We start from the raw sequence: 13387 nt of genomic DNA, 5'->3' as shown, positions 1-13387 counted from the left end.
CTATCGGGAGCCTGTAGATCCATCAGGTGTGTGGTCAGTGATATGAGTAGTCCTCTCCTTTTAGGCTATACCAAACTGGTTCTGGGACCAGCTCCACATCCCACTTGCATTGTTGCTCACTGGTTATAAAGAACAAAGGCCTTCCTTTGCTCAGGTCTCACCTTACACTTAACTGTGAGTGGGTAGGCCTAACCAATGTTCCTATTGATGAAGTTCTGGAACTTAACAAACTGCTATTTCTGAATTGGTCTCGGGCTTCCCTGTTGTTGGACCTAAGACATTGTCCCTTCTCTGGGAGAACTTTCCACACCTCATTGAAATCAAACACTGGTGGGCAACTATACTGATGCTGAAGCAAATTAGCTCCCTGTAACATCAGGCAGAGAAAAGGTACATTTCTAAAGGTTGCATTTTCCTGAATATTTCTTTAAATAGCCACTTACACCATTAAGTTAAATTTTAATATTTATTGAAAATAATGATTGAACCATTTCTCTAGCTTGTCCCAAACCAAAGATAGCAACATTATTATATTAATCTGCGCTATAGTTTCCTCATAGGACAGCCACAGAGTTTCACAGTGAAAACACGTTTCGGGGAGGTTGGCAATGTAATGACATGGCACCATTACATTTACATATCCCACTTTTTCACCATGCACTCCACCTTGTGGGCTACAAGGTCTACAAAGGAGTTATTAATAGTTAAATGGAAGGGTTTTCTCCTGTGGAAATTGGTATTGTGACAGGTCGGGCTGTAGGTTTAAACTGCAGACATCAGGCTATAATGGTAGACCTGTAGAAATATTTTACTCTGTTACCATAATAAATGGCACAATAAGTTCTTCTGTTATCGGGTGATATTTATCTTTCCATGCCATGGATGTATTTATGCAACATATGTCACGGCTTTATTTAGTAAAGTTAAATATGTCAGTTAGAAGTTAATCCCTTTTACCATATTTTAGTGGTCAGAGAACATGCATTGGGACCTTATTAGCAGTGTCTCAATGCAAATACTAAAAAAAACAGCAGCATCAGTCCAAAGAAATGAGGGTGACCATGCAAAAAGGGGCACTTTCTTGCAGCAATATTTTTCAAGATTTTGTGATTCAAATAGGCAATATAGATATACTAGAATTATGTAGTTTTATTTCATGTACTAGTTATTTGTTTTCAACAAAATCATTACTTTTACAGATATTAGTCTAAGTTAGAATATTTTAGAAAGTGATTGGCAATTTATGATTATATTTTGAAGAAGACACGTTACTGTGCCCACCCACCACAATAATGTATTTTTTATATTTTTTTGTCACTTGATTTCTTGAGACATTAATCAGCAAACATGGTGGGTTTACCCAACAATGCCCGATCAATTGAAGGTTTGAAGCTTAGTCAGAGGTAGGTGAAATTCTACTATTGTATTCTTGTCTATGAATGTCAGTATTTTAAATTAAATGCACGATGCAGGGGCATGACTGGTGAGACATTATTTCATAATAATCTATTAAACTGCCTAGCCTAATATAAATTGCCATTATGTTACATGATAGAATGCCAGGCTAGTAAGGAGACAGTAATAAGCAGGTGGACCAACCATAGCCCCTCGCTCAATAAAGTTGGGGATACGATACCTTTGTGAAATACTTTGTAACCAGCATTCTCAAAGTAAAACTCATTAAGTCTGAAATTGTCTCTTGGCCAATTACATTTTAATTTCTCACACGAGACAGGAATCAAAAATAGAATATAGATGGTGGCAAAGTATGTTACAATTGCCCTATAGACGTTTAGCAAACAGTTATTAAAGTAATAAGAACATCCCCAGAAATAATAGTAAATTGCCTACATGCATTTACTTCTTAAAAAAGAACACTAAACAACTGAGGATATGCTTACTTCGTTTAGGATATCCAAGAAATGGACAAGCTTTCATCAAGTTAAGCAATGATAGTGTGCTCTAAAATCCCAGAAGCCAAAGAACCATGCACCCTGTTGAACCATCAAACAACGACTACTATTGCATCTTTACTTATGACATACCATTGCAAAGCCCACATCAGCTTTCTTTAGAGCTGGTCCGTCATTTGTTCCATCACCCGTCACAGCCACAACTTGTCGTTGTTCGTGTGTGCAGTGACTGTCAATAATACCTGCAAAACATGAATAAAAGTATAATGAAACAGTATTCTCAGTTTCAGATGCATCTCCTTTTTAAGCTGTTTGTAAATTAGTCACCCTCCCAGCTGCATTTTATTTCTGCAGTTCCTGCTATTTGCACAGCATCAGCTTGTTAATTAGTGACAATGCAGATAGATGAAAGCTGGAACTGTAGTCCATTCAGTCATGTAATAGACCTTCGTAAGTTCAGATGGCCATAATCTATGAGCCCCAAATAAGAGAATGTAGAAATGTTGCCACCATGAACATTGCAGCTTACTTGTCTTTTCTGTATGCATAGAGAACAGATGAGATTCCACCTCTAGTCTTTGAATTCAAACAGCAATAAAGCAAAAAAAAGACTTTGTCATAAACAAATGTGCCCCACTTTATCTTCCTTTTTGTGACTGGGTTTCTTTTTTAATTCTTTATTAGTTGACTGTGGTACTGAGTTTTTTAGACAACATACTTGGCCTTACAGTACTTTGCATACATACCCAGAACACAACACAACCATCCTACTAGAAGAACAGCCATGCATTCACACTGCTATAAATTGCCTTATGTACGAAGACCACTCTAATGGTATGAGGTGTGGAATTCGCTGAAGCAGATTTAATACATTTTCATGCAGCACTACTTTGTGTGAATGGGTGAGAGTAGAACAGTGCCATATATAATAAGATATTGCACTGTTTCTGTCTCCTCCTGAACTGGCACACTTTAGACTGCCTTGTGCCATAGTGCAAAGGTGTGTGTGTGTCAAGGGTGTGTGCGTTATGTCAAGCATAGGTTTTGTACTGGAAGGGTACCCTTTCAGCATAAACTATTAGGCTCAGGCATAGGTTTACCCTTTTCCCATTTAATATGTGTGCTATGCAGTGCCACAAGATAAAAAGTTGGAAAAGGTTAAAAAAAAAATAACTGTTCTCAAACTTTATGTCTGCCTCAAGGAAGTGTTAATTTTTGTTGTAATGTTTTGTTTAGCTTTGTTAGTGAAAGGGTTCTGCGTCAAATTCCATGAGTGGTTGAATGTCTTATCACTGCCCAGAGGAGCACGGTCCCACCCAGGACCTAACTCTTACTCACTGGTTACATAGCTCTATTAGTGATATCCCATTGTGCATCATTCACTTAGTGAAACTATGCACATAGTGAATATGTATTACAATTACCCTGCCCTTATTAGGGTCGAGAAAAGGATACATCGGATAAGAGTGATACCCCCAAACGGAGCGGATCAGACAAGGGTAAACTCCAGGTGACTAGGTCACGTCTGGCCCATTGGAAGGAAGATTCCCCAGTCCTTTCCATAGCCTCCAGCTCTAAACTCTTTTGGGTTGCTTAACTCATTTATGTGTCTCCTCTTGATCTCCCTGCTGCTAATTGATTGCCTGGCTGTATTGCCAGAAATCTGGAGTTCAGATTATTGGTAGAGGGAGCATTCCATAGTTCTTTTCCACTTGTGATTTCCTACCATTGGGGGCGGGGGAGAAAGGATTCCTTGAAAGGGTCAAGGTCCATTTCTTTAAAGAGCCATTTTGCCACTGTAAAAAAGAAAAAACCCTACCAGGTTCAGCTCATTTGGATCTTATCAGTGAGGCACCACTTGAGTCGAATTGAACAGTGAGCAAGTGACTCATGTCTGGTCATACCCATCACATCATGACTGAGCAATGGGCCATGGATTTTAAATCCAAGTGAGTGGATGAGTGATCTATTTGTGTATTGCCTCAACATACAACTGAGACAGTTGTATGCATGGAAGTCGGGCGAGGAAGCAAGCTTGCCATTATGGACAACAGATCAATTTTACACAAAGTGACCTAAAGCAAATCTAACGGTCATGCTCGACATATGCATTTCCTGGTCACCAGCTGCTATGTGTTCTATCTCAAACTAAATGACCAAAACAGTAGGCATAAGAAGTTGTTTCACAAAACAACACACACAACATGTCAAGCATCTGCAGCCAGATCGAAAAATTTGGTTTGAGTAAAATCTGTATTTTCCCTGTAGGAAAATATTTGTACTAATGGTGTATGCTCTTCCCTCCACCGTTGGCAATGAGCCAGGATGCAGCTGAAGCTACTGAAAAGTTTTTATAGCTGTTCTTAACCCATGGTCTGAGGATTCTAAGGGGTCTGCATCTCATAATCAGGAGGGATGTGATCGCTTAGAAAATTGAATAATATTAAACGTTTAATAAAGGGTATAAAAAAAGAAATAACACATTCTGCAAATATGAAGGAATTGAAAATTGGAGGCTAAAATTAAGATGTTATCCTGGGGTTGCTCTGTGACAGCAGTGCAAGTGCATCAAAAAGTATATCTGAATGATGGGTGCCCTCAACAGAATTTAGAAAATCGCCAACGTGCCAAATATTTTTTCATATGTAAAAATGTAAAAATATACTTCATTTGTCTTTTTGTTTGATGAATGCTTGTTTCAGTATTTGTGTGCATGGTTTTATGGTTCAAACCATCTAAATTACCTAGGTTAGGGTCTACGGATTCCAATAAATAATTAGTGAGCATCTCTTCATTCCGATAATGATCTGATAATATGGTAATACACGTAGAATCAACCAAGAAAAGAATCATGGGCAACATGTATCAAGCAATTTTGCGTTCCCAAACATGGTGGATCCGCAGAATCAGCCCGTTTGCAAACGCAAATAAGGGCTTTCCCCATGTAACAAAACGTATTTTCCGATTCAATAACCTGTTACCGAATTGCAAAATGGGTTTGTGATTCGGTATTTGGAAGAGGCGTGTTTAGGGTGCCCCTTCCAAATACAGAATCTCAACAATATGTATGAATATTTTGTGACAATAAATGCGGTTGCAAAACATTCTCATTTTACCACCAACTTCAAGTTGATGGGAACCCATTTGCAAATGCCAAGGGGTCTTTAAGGGACCCCTTCCTCTTTGGAAATGGTGGTGAAAATGTTTTTTGAGAGCAGGCAGTGCTCCCACAGACCACTGCCTACTCCTAAAAAACAAGCATTTGCAATCAATAGGTCTCGTATTCGCGAAAGTATAAGCTATTGGCATTGTTAATGGGAATGCCTTTTTTATCTGTTTTGAAAACCAACGCATAAATAAATGGCATTATCATTTACAATGCCAATAGCTCAAACTCTCGCAAATGCGAGACCTATTGCATTGCAAATGCTTGCTTATGGTTGTGTATCATCACACATGGAACACCCTGCATGTCTGAGCTTTGGTTTGCATTGTTTTATCAGCTTGAACATTATCATAATTGTGCGCACGCCTTCCAGAGTGAGAACACTTTTGGGTGTGTTACAGAGAAATGAATGTTTTCATAACTAACAGAGCGTGACACCAGTAAATCGAAAAGGGCCAAAGCTGGAGAGGGGGTCATAAATATGTCCAGCCACTTGTTTGTGAAAGACTTTTAAACCGAGCATATGTGTCAAGTAAAGGATTCATTAACACATAAAATGCGCAGGCTGGCACCAGAGCATGTGAATAGCTTGCCTTCAAGGGCATGGGTCTTGAATCCTAAACATGTATATTTTGTACACGTTTCGCTTGATTATATGCCAGTTTTTAAGCACTAGTGGGTGAGGGTAGGGCAGGGATCAGTGGGTGAGGGGAGGGCAGGGGTTGGTGGGTGAGGGGAGTGCAGGGGTCGGTGGGTGGGGGAGGGCAGTGGTGGGGGATTTATTTAATTGTTTATATAGTGCTAGAATCGACCCCCGAAGGGGTATCTCTGCGCTTAAACGGACTGGGAGACGAGGTAGTGGTTCTTAGCAGTTTAGCCATACCAAACAAGTTTTGAGCAATTTTCTGAATCTCTAATGTTCGGAACACTGTCTGAGAGAGAGAGGGAGCTTATTCCAGACGAGGGCCAAGATAGGAGAGAACTTTCCCTTCTAGTCTAGCCCTTCTTATACAAGGCACTTCCAGGAGATGTTTGCCACTGGAGCGGAGAGATCTTGAGGGGGCATAGAGCAACAATTTCTCTGTGAGATAGGAAGGGCCCAGGTTCTGTAGTGCTTTGTGTATAACGCAACAGGTTTTAAACTTGATCCATTGGCGAATGGGAAGCCAATGGAGCTTTACAAGGAGAAGATGGGAAGTAGTCCTGGAGGGAGCATTCAGCACCAGCTGTGCTGCTGTGTTTTGAACTACCTGTAGTCTGCTGACTGGGCTTTCATTGCCGAGATCAGCAGACCGTTACAATAGTCCAGGCGGCTCAATACCAGAGCCTGGGCTAGAGTTCTACAGGTAGAATCAGGGAGTAATGGGAAGACATGATGAAGTAAGCCTAGTGCATGAAAACATGAGCCAGCATTATGAGTAACATGCTCCTTTAGGCTAAGGGCCTGATCCAAACGAATGCCTAGATTTTTTACTATAAGCTTGGGAGCTAGGTAAGAGCCCAATTCGGATGGCCACCAGTCTGGAGTCCATAGTAGCGGGGCTTCTCCAAAGAGCATTACCTCCGTCTTTCCCACGTTGCATTGTAAGAAATTGTTTACCATCCATTGGGATATGGCCCTCATCCCATTTGAGAAGGCCAACTGAACTACAGCAGTGAGTTATTTAAATGGAAAGAGGAGCTGCGTATCAGCGGCATACGATATGGGAATGAACCCATATGTCCTTAGGAGATTGGCATGGGGAGCAACATAGATGTTGAATAATGTAGGGCTCAAACAAGAGCCCTGGGTTACTCCCTTGGTCAACTACATGGGGCCGAATGATACGTGCCGAGGTTCGCACTCTGGGACCGGTCCAACAAAAAACTCTCCATCCAAGTTAAAGCTGATTCTCTTAGCCCACCTCCTCCAATCTTGTGAGCAAGACACTGTGAGAAACTGTGTCGAACGCTGCGGATAGGTCTAACACCACCAGAATCATTTAATGGCCCTTGTCTAGGGACATTCTGATGGTGTCTGTAACTGCAAGTAATGCAGATTCAGTGCTGTATCTAGGCCTGAAACCCGACTGGGAATGGTCTAGACACCCAGTCTGTTTGACAAAGTTGGAAAGATGACTGTTAACATGTTTCTCCATTAGCTTGCTCCGAAAAGGAAGAATAGAGATAGGGCAGAGGTTGGAAAGATCCGTCCATGGGATTTTTGAGTTCTTGCGGATAGGTCTGACTTGGGCAATCTTCCACTCAGGGGGAAATTTACCCTCTGAAAGAGAGAGGTTGATGAAAGATTGAACCACAGGTGCAAGCTGTTTAGTCAAATATGGAATAACTTTAGGTCAGAGAGTGATCCAGACTTTATCTGATGTATCCGGGTTTCAAACCTCAGCCACGGAAATAACTGGGAAGTTGTTAAGTAACGTAAGGTTGTCCGATTCGATGCTATCTAAGGCCAAAGGTTTTTGCTGCAATTTACCTGCTACCATGATTTGGCAGGGATCAGTCGGTGGGGCAGGGCAGGGATCAGTGGGTGAGGGGAGGGCAGGGGTCGGTGAATCTCTACAAGAGAGCTGGACACAGTTAACAGAAAACCGGAATAGCCTCATTATTTAAACTGGTTTCAACCAATCACTGTTACACTTCCTGTTTCAAGTCTAAAACGTGATGTTGTATATGTGTATCCTAATCAGGAAGTATAGGTTGCTAGGAGATTCAGACCTAAGAGTGTAAACAACCATGCGTTCAGTCAAATGTTCCCCTTTTACTGTGCCGCTATCATCCAATAATCGTGATGCTTACGATTACGTGCGCCCTATTTAAATTCCTGGTGACTAAGGATATAATGCCTGATGTACACAACTATGATTAACATGAAAACCGAACCCTTCTCCAATTACGCTTACCAGCATGGTCTCAAGCTGCACAACAAACGCTTGAATGTGCATTAGATGTGGGAATACAGAGTGCACTAAGATACGTTACCGGAGTTAAATGGGGGAATTCGCCACAATATTGATCGCATATATTAGAAATCAGTAAGTATGGGCGAATTTTGTGGATTTGCGGTCCGCAAATTCATGCAAAATTGCAGAAAAATACGTGAACTTGCGGATTTGCAGTTTTGCACAAATAGACTGTACTTTCTGTACTTCTACTGGCTAATCAGTAAGTGCTACCTCGTTGAGTAAATGTGTAGTGCTTTTCCTACACTTCAGCTGCGTAAAGTGCCAGAAGAGTTGTCTACAGTGACCATGTGTGTGTTACTATGCCAGCGCGCCGAAGGGCGTAGGGGTCCCTGGAGTGAGCTGTCCATCATTGTAGGTAAATGGCGGGAAGACGGTACACACAGCTAGTGTGTGGGCGGGGCAAACGGGCGGGCTTCTATGCGAGTTCACATGCCTCTTGTGTGTATAAAAGGTCGAAGACCGATCAGAGCAGCAGATGAGGAGAAAGAAGCCCCTGGTCACAGGAACTGCACGGGGATTGCGCTCGTGAAAGTCAAGGATGCAAAGGCCTCCATCCAGCATCACAGAAAATTTTCGACGGTAGATATGGGGAGAAAGCATACCTGCCCAGCCTTGACAAAGTCCACGATTGTTTTTGGGCTGATGAATGCGTTACTGAATTTGGGCTTCAACTCGGGCACCTGCTTTATTTATATCTGTAAGGGCTTCCTGTTGAGGTTTAATTTTTGTGACAGGAGCATCGTGCCAGAATGAACCCAGCCCTTCATATTTATCGAAGAAGACGCCATCGTTTTGTGCGATACCTCTACTCAACTGGAGTACTTTTTCCTGGCTAATCAATCAGTAAGTGCTACTTCATTGGGTAAATGTATCGTGCTTTTCCTACACTACAGCTGCGTAAAGTGCCAGAAGAGTTGTCTCCAGTGACCATGTGTGTGTTACTATGCCATCGCGCCGAAGGGCGCAGGGGTCCCTGGAGTGAGCTGTCCATCTTAGTGGGTAAATGGCGGGAAGAGGGTGCACATAGCTAGTGTGTGGGCGGGGCCAAACGGGCGGGCTTCTATGCGAGTTCACATGCCTCTTGTGTGTATAAAATGTCAGAGACCGATCAGTGCCGCAGATATGGAGAAAGAAGCCCCTGGTCACAGGAACTGCACGGGGATTGTGCTTGTGAAAGTCAAGTATGCAAAGGCCTCTATCCAGCATCACAGCTAATTTTTGACAGTAGATATGGGGAGAAAGCACACCTGCCCTGCCTCGACAAAGCTCACGATTGTTTTTGGGCTGATGAATGCGTTACTGAATTTGAGCTTCAACTCGGGCACCTGCTTCATTTATATCTGTAAGTGCTTCCTGTTGAGGTTTAATTTTTGTGACAGGAGCATCGTGCCAGAATGAGCCCTGCCCATCATATTTATCCAAGAAGACGCCACTGGTTTGTGCAATACGTCCTCTACTCAACACTGCCCAAAATCTGCCCGCAAGTAGATTTGCGAATTTTTGGGCAATTTCGCGAGATTTGCGGATCGCGAAATTGCCGAAAATACACAAAATCCGCGAGCAGAACGGATTTTGCCCCACCCTTAGAAATCAGCATAGCCTTTGAGGCAAAATTATAAAAAAGGCAGGCACCGTGGTACCTACCGTGTCTCTGTGGTGTGACCCCTAGTGGTAGAATTGGGAGGCTTGAGTCTTAAATGCAGTAATACATGTGAATAACATCCATTAAGCCAAATGTAGGATACACATACAATCACATGGGTATATTAAAAGAAAACCAGCCTTTCCAAATGTAACAAGACACAGATAGTCTGGTAAACCCGGAATCATTGTTGGTCCCATACACAGCTGAATGGAAAAACAAGGATCATACTGGCTAACCCCACAGACGGAGTATACCCCGGTGTGGCTTGCTGTGGAAAGGTCCATCTTACAAGGTCTCGACCCCTGCGCTCTGCTAACCATTAAACTCCGTCCCAAATTAGGCTCGGGCCCTATCTTTAAAAACACCAAACTGGCTCTTCTTCAAGATAGCAAACACTTACCACACCAATTCCAGCATTCAAATTGGGAGTCACTCTGGCACAACAACGCTTTAACATATAAAGGGAAACCTCTAAACTATTCTCCCTGGATAGAAAGAGGTATTCACTTCCCCCACCAACTCTCTGAAAAGACACTGCCACTCTCCTTCAATGAACTGCAGAACAGATTCCACCTTCATCACATAGAATTCTATAACTTTCTACATATTAAAGTAGCACTTGCGAAAGCGGACCTGAAGGACGTCACCCCCTCCCTCCCGGGATTTCTCACTTCACTAAACAAACTTGGCCATCAAGTCTCTAGAATATACAAACTAATTCGTCCACAATCATCCTCCCTAATCAAACCACTCCAGCTCTATTGGGACTCTTTCTCATCCACTCCTACTTCAGAGGCAGAGTGGGCCAGAACCTGGGAGTCCACCACTCACCAAAAAATAAGCCCCACACTCTCACAAACCAAGTTCTGGCTGCTCCACAAGGCCTTCTGGACTCCTAGGAGGCTCTTTCTACATAAAATCAGGGACGATGACACTTGCTGGAACTGCAAAGGAGAGGGAGGGGACCTTGACACACTTATTTTTCAGATGCCCATGTGTCACCACCTATTGGGACAGAATCTTTGATCTCATTTCAAAAGCCCTACATATCACCCTCCCAAGGGAATTCTCAACGCTCGTCTTCGGATTCGCCAAAGCCGCCACACTCAATGATAATGATAAAGCCCTACTCAACCTATTGCTGACTGTAGCAGTTAAAATCATACTCAGTAATTGGAAAAACACGAACAAGGCTCCTTTCCCCCATTGGCTTAACTGGATCACCAATTTAAGAGGAGCCGACAAAATAGCCCTCGCCTCTACCCCGTGGCGTCCCCAACTCAGAAAACTCTGGTCCTCGCTAGATGACTACTTTGACCTGCACAAGCCACCTTGATCACACGATGGCCTCGCGACCGTCCCGTACACCCACCCTCCTAATCAATATGCTGTTGTGGTAATGATATCAATTTATGACTTTGTATGCCTACCGTCATGTATGTGATTAGATGCAACTCTCCTGTATACAACTTAACAACTTACTGTATAACTTATAATTTATTTAATTTAGTGTACAATGTTAGTACGACTCATATGTATCGTCCATATGCCAACTTTTTTATTGTTTTGTTTACCCTATACGCGTTTAATTTCAATTTCTTTATTCTGTTAAGAACATTTGTACAGCTGTATATCTCTAAAGCTCCTAATAAAAAACTTTTGAACAAAAAAAAAAAAAATTGCATCTAGCAGGTTTCGAACCGTGGACCTTTAGGACGCCAGTCTTTGCACGTAACAGTTGAGCCAAGCTTTTGTGTGGTAACTAAAGCTCGTCAAATTCTTATTCAGTCAATTGATTGACTCTGCAAGTTCAGAGTCCCACAATGTATTTTTCATTTGAAGTTTGCTGCTCTGACACCATTGCAGTAGTGTGTTTCCATGCTTTAATATATATATATATATATATATATATATATATATATATATTACCTACTGGCGATAGCCAGTAGGTATATATAGTTAGGATTTTTTCTCTATGGAACTTTTGAAAATTCTATGTCTAATAACTTTGGCGTTTGTGGACGGAATTGGCTGAAATTGTCAGGAAAATGGCACATTTTGTTTCTGAGCAGCCCCTGAAAATTTGGGGGGGGGGTTCCGTCAAGGGGGGGCCGAGAAAAAAGGGGGGTCCCAAAACGAGTTTTTCCCATTCATTTTTCCATAGGGCGTTTGGCCTCACTTTTAGCTCGAACGACTGAATGGATTAGCACGAAACTTGGCAAAATTGTAGGGACTGTTAGCCCGATGTGCCTTTGCTGGGTCTCAATATATGTGCTCCAGTGGATTTTGAGAAATTAACGTTTAAAAAAACAGATATATCTGTGACAGCGTACCGGATAGCGCACCAGTTCGCGTAGTTTTCGTGTAACGGAGCTTTGCGAAGCGAAGCTGTTTGGCTCTCTGGTGTCTGTCAACATTCTAAACAGTCCGGAGCGACCGCCATCTTGTCTCTCGGTAGGATCGAGAGACAAGAGGAGGCCAAAACTAAGGGGGAAATGAAGGAAAGGGGGCACGGTAGACCCCTCCTGACCCCCTAGGATTGATGAGGGGGATATTAAAGTGCCCCGCGGGGCAAAAAAAAAAAAAATAAATAAATACAATTGCGATTTTTCGCCGAAGAGGTGCGTCCCGGTACGCGAACCGGGCAGCTAACTTGGCAGCTAACCGACAGCGTAACGGGAGTCTGGGAGAAGCTGATTGGCTGTCAACATTGTAAACAGTCCGGAGCGGCCGCCATCTTGTCTCTCGGTAGGATCGAGAGACAAGAGGTGGTGAAAAACAAAGGGGGAAATGAAGGAAAGGGGGCAAGGTAGACCCCTCCTGACCCCCTAGGATTGATGAGGGGGGTATTAAAGTGCCCCGCGGGGCAAAAGAAAAAAAGAAAAAAAAATTGCGATTTTTCGCGGTAGAAGCGCTTCCCGGTACGCCAACCGGGCAGCTAACCAGCAGCATAACGGGAGTCCGACATCTTGTGTTTTTGGAGCGTCCGGTTTGCGTACCGGGTAGCGTTCCGGTAAGCGTAACAAGGGGAAAACCAAGAGAAACAGTAAAATTAAATTTAAAGGAATAGATTTCCACCAAACTTGGCAAAATTGTAGGGACTGTTTGTTTGATGTGCCTTTGCAAGGCCTCAAGATATGTGCACGTGTGGATTTTGTCTAATTAAGGTTAAAAAAAATATATATATCTGTAAGCGTGCTCTGGCGCGCTTACGTTACGGGTTTTGTTTCCGCTGCAGAGACGATACGTCACGTTTATGCGACGTGTCATGAGGCGTCTCACGTGGCTACGTGATACATCACGTAATAAAGAATATATTTTACAGCTATAGATATTAGCTTTTAAAAAACCAATGAAATTCACTGAAAAAACCATAGGTTATAGACCATATATAGTTAGGAATTTGCATTTACAAAACCTTGAAAATTCACTGAAAAAACCATTGGTTATAGACCATATATAGTTAGGGATTAGCATTTACAAAACCTTAATTTACTCGCACAAAACGATAGAAATTCGCATATATAGTTATTTGCAATAACTATATATCGCGCACCCGCAATCCACTGCTGATGATGTCACATATTACATCATTCATGACATGGTCAGTGACATCACTGATGACATCACTGATGACATCTCAAATGACATCACTGATGACATCACTGATGACAACATCCAGTGACTGTATGTTTCTGTA

The 13387-nt window shown here is 42.4% G+C and overlaps 1 protein-coding gene across 5 annotated transcripts in view; it reads right to left on the bottom strand.

Annotated features, from left to right (window-relative positions):
• ATP2B2 (ATPase plasma membrane Ca2+ transporting 2) overlaps positions 1–13387 on the bottom strand; it is a 1489679-nt gene that overhangs the window by 122430 nt on the left and 1353862 nt on the right. For all 5 annotated transcript variants that reach the window (XM_086938944.1, XM_086938947.1, XM_086938945.1 and 2 more), the window contains one exon: positions 2046–2155. In XM_086938944.1, coding sequence (XP_086795070.1) covers positions 2046–2155 — 110 coding nt within the window. The remainder of the gene's footprint in view (positions 1–2045; positions 2156–13387) is intronic.

The sequence above is a fragment of the Lissotriton vulgaris genome, chromosome 9 (assembly GCF_964263255.1).
Source record: "Lissotriton vulgaris chromosome 9, aLisVul1.2, whole genome shotgun sequence".
Taxonomy (NCBI): domain Eukaryota; kingdom Metazoa; phylum Chordata; class Amphibia; order Caudata; family Salamandridae; genus Lissotriton; species Lissotriton vulgaris.
Note: the sequence above shows the minus strand (reverse complement) of the source record. Positions and strands in the feature narration are given on the sequence as shown.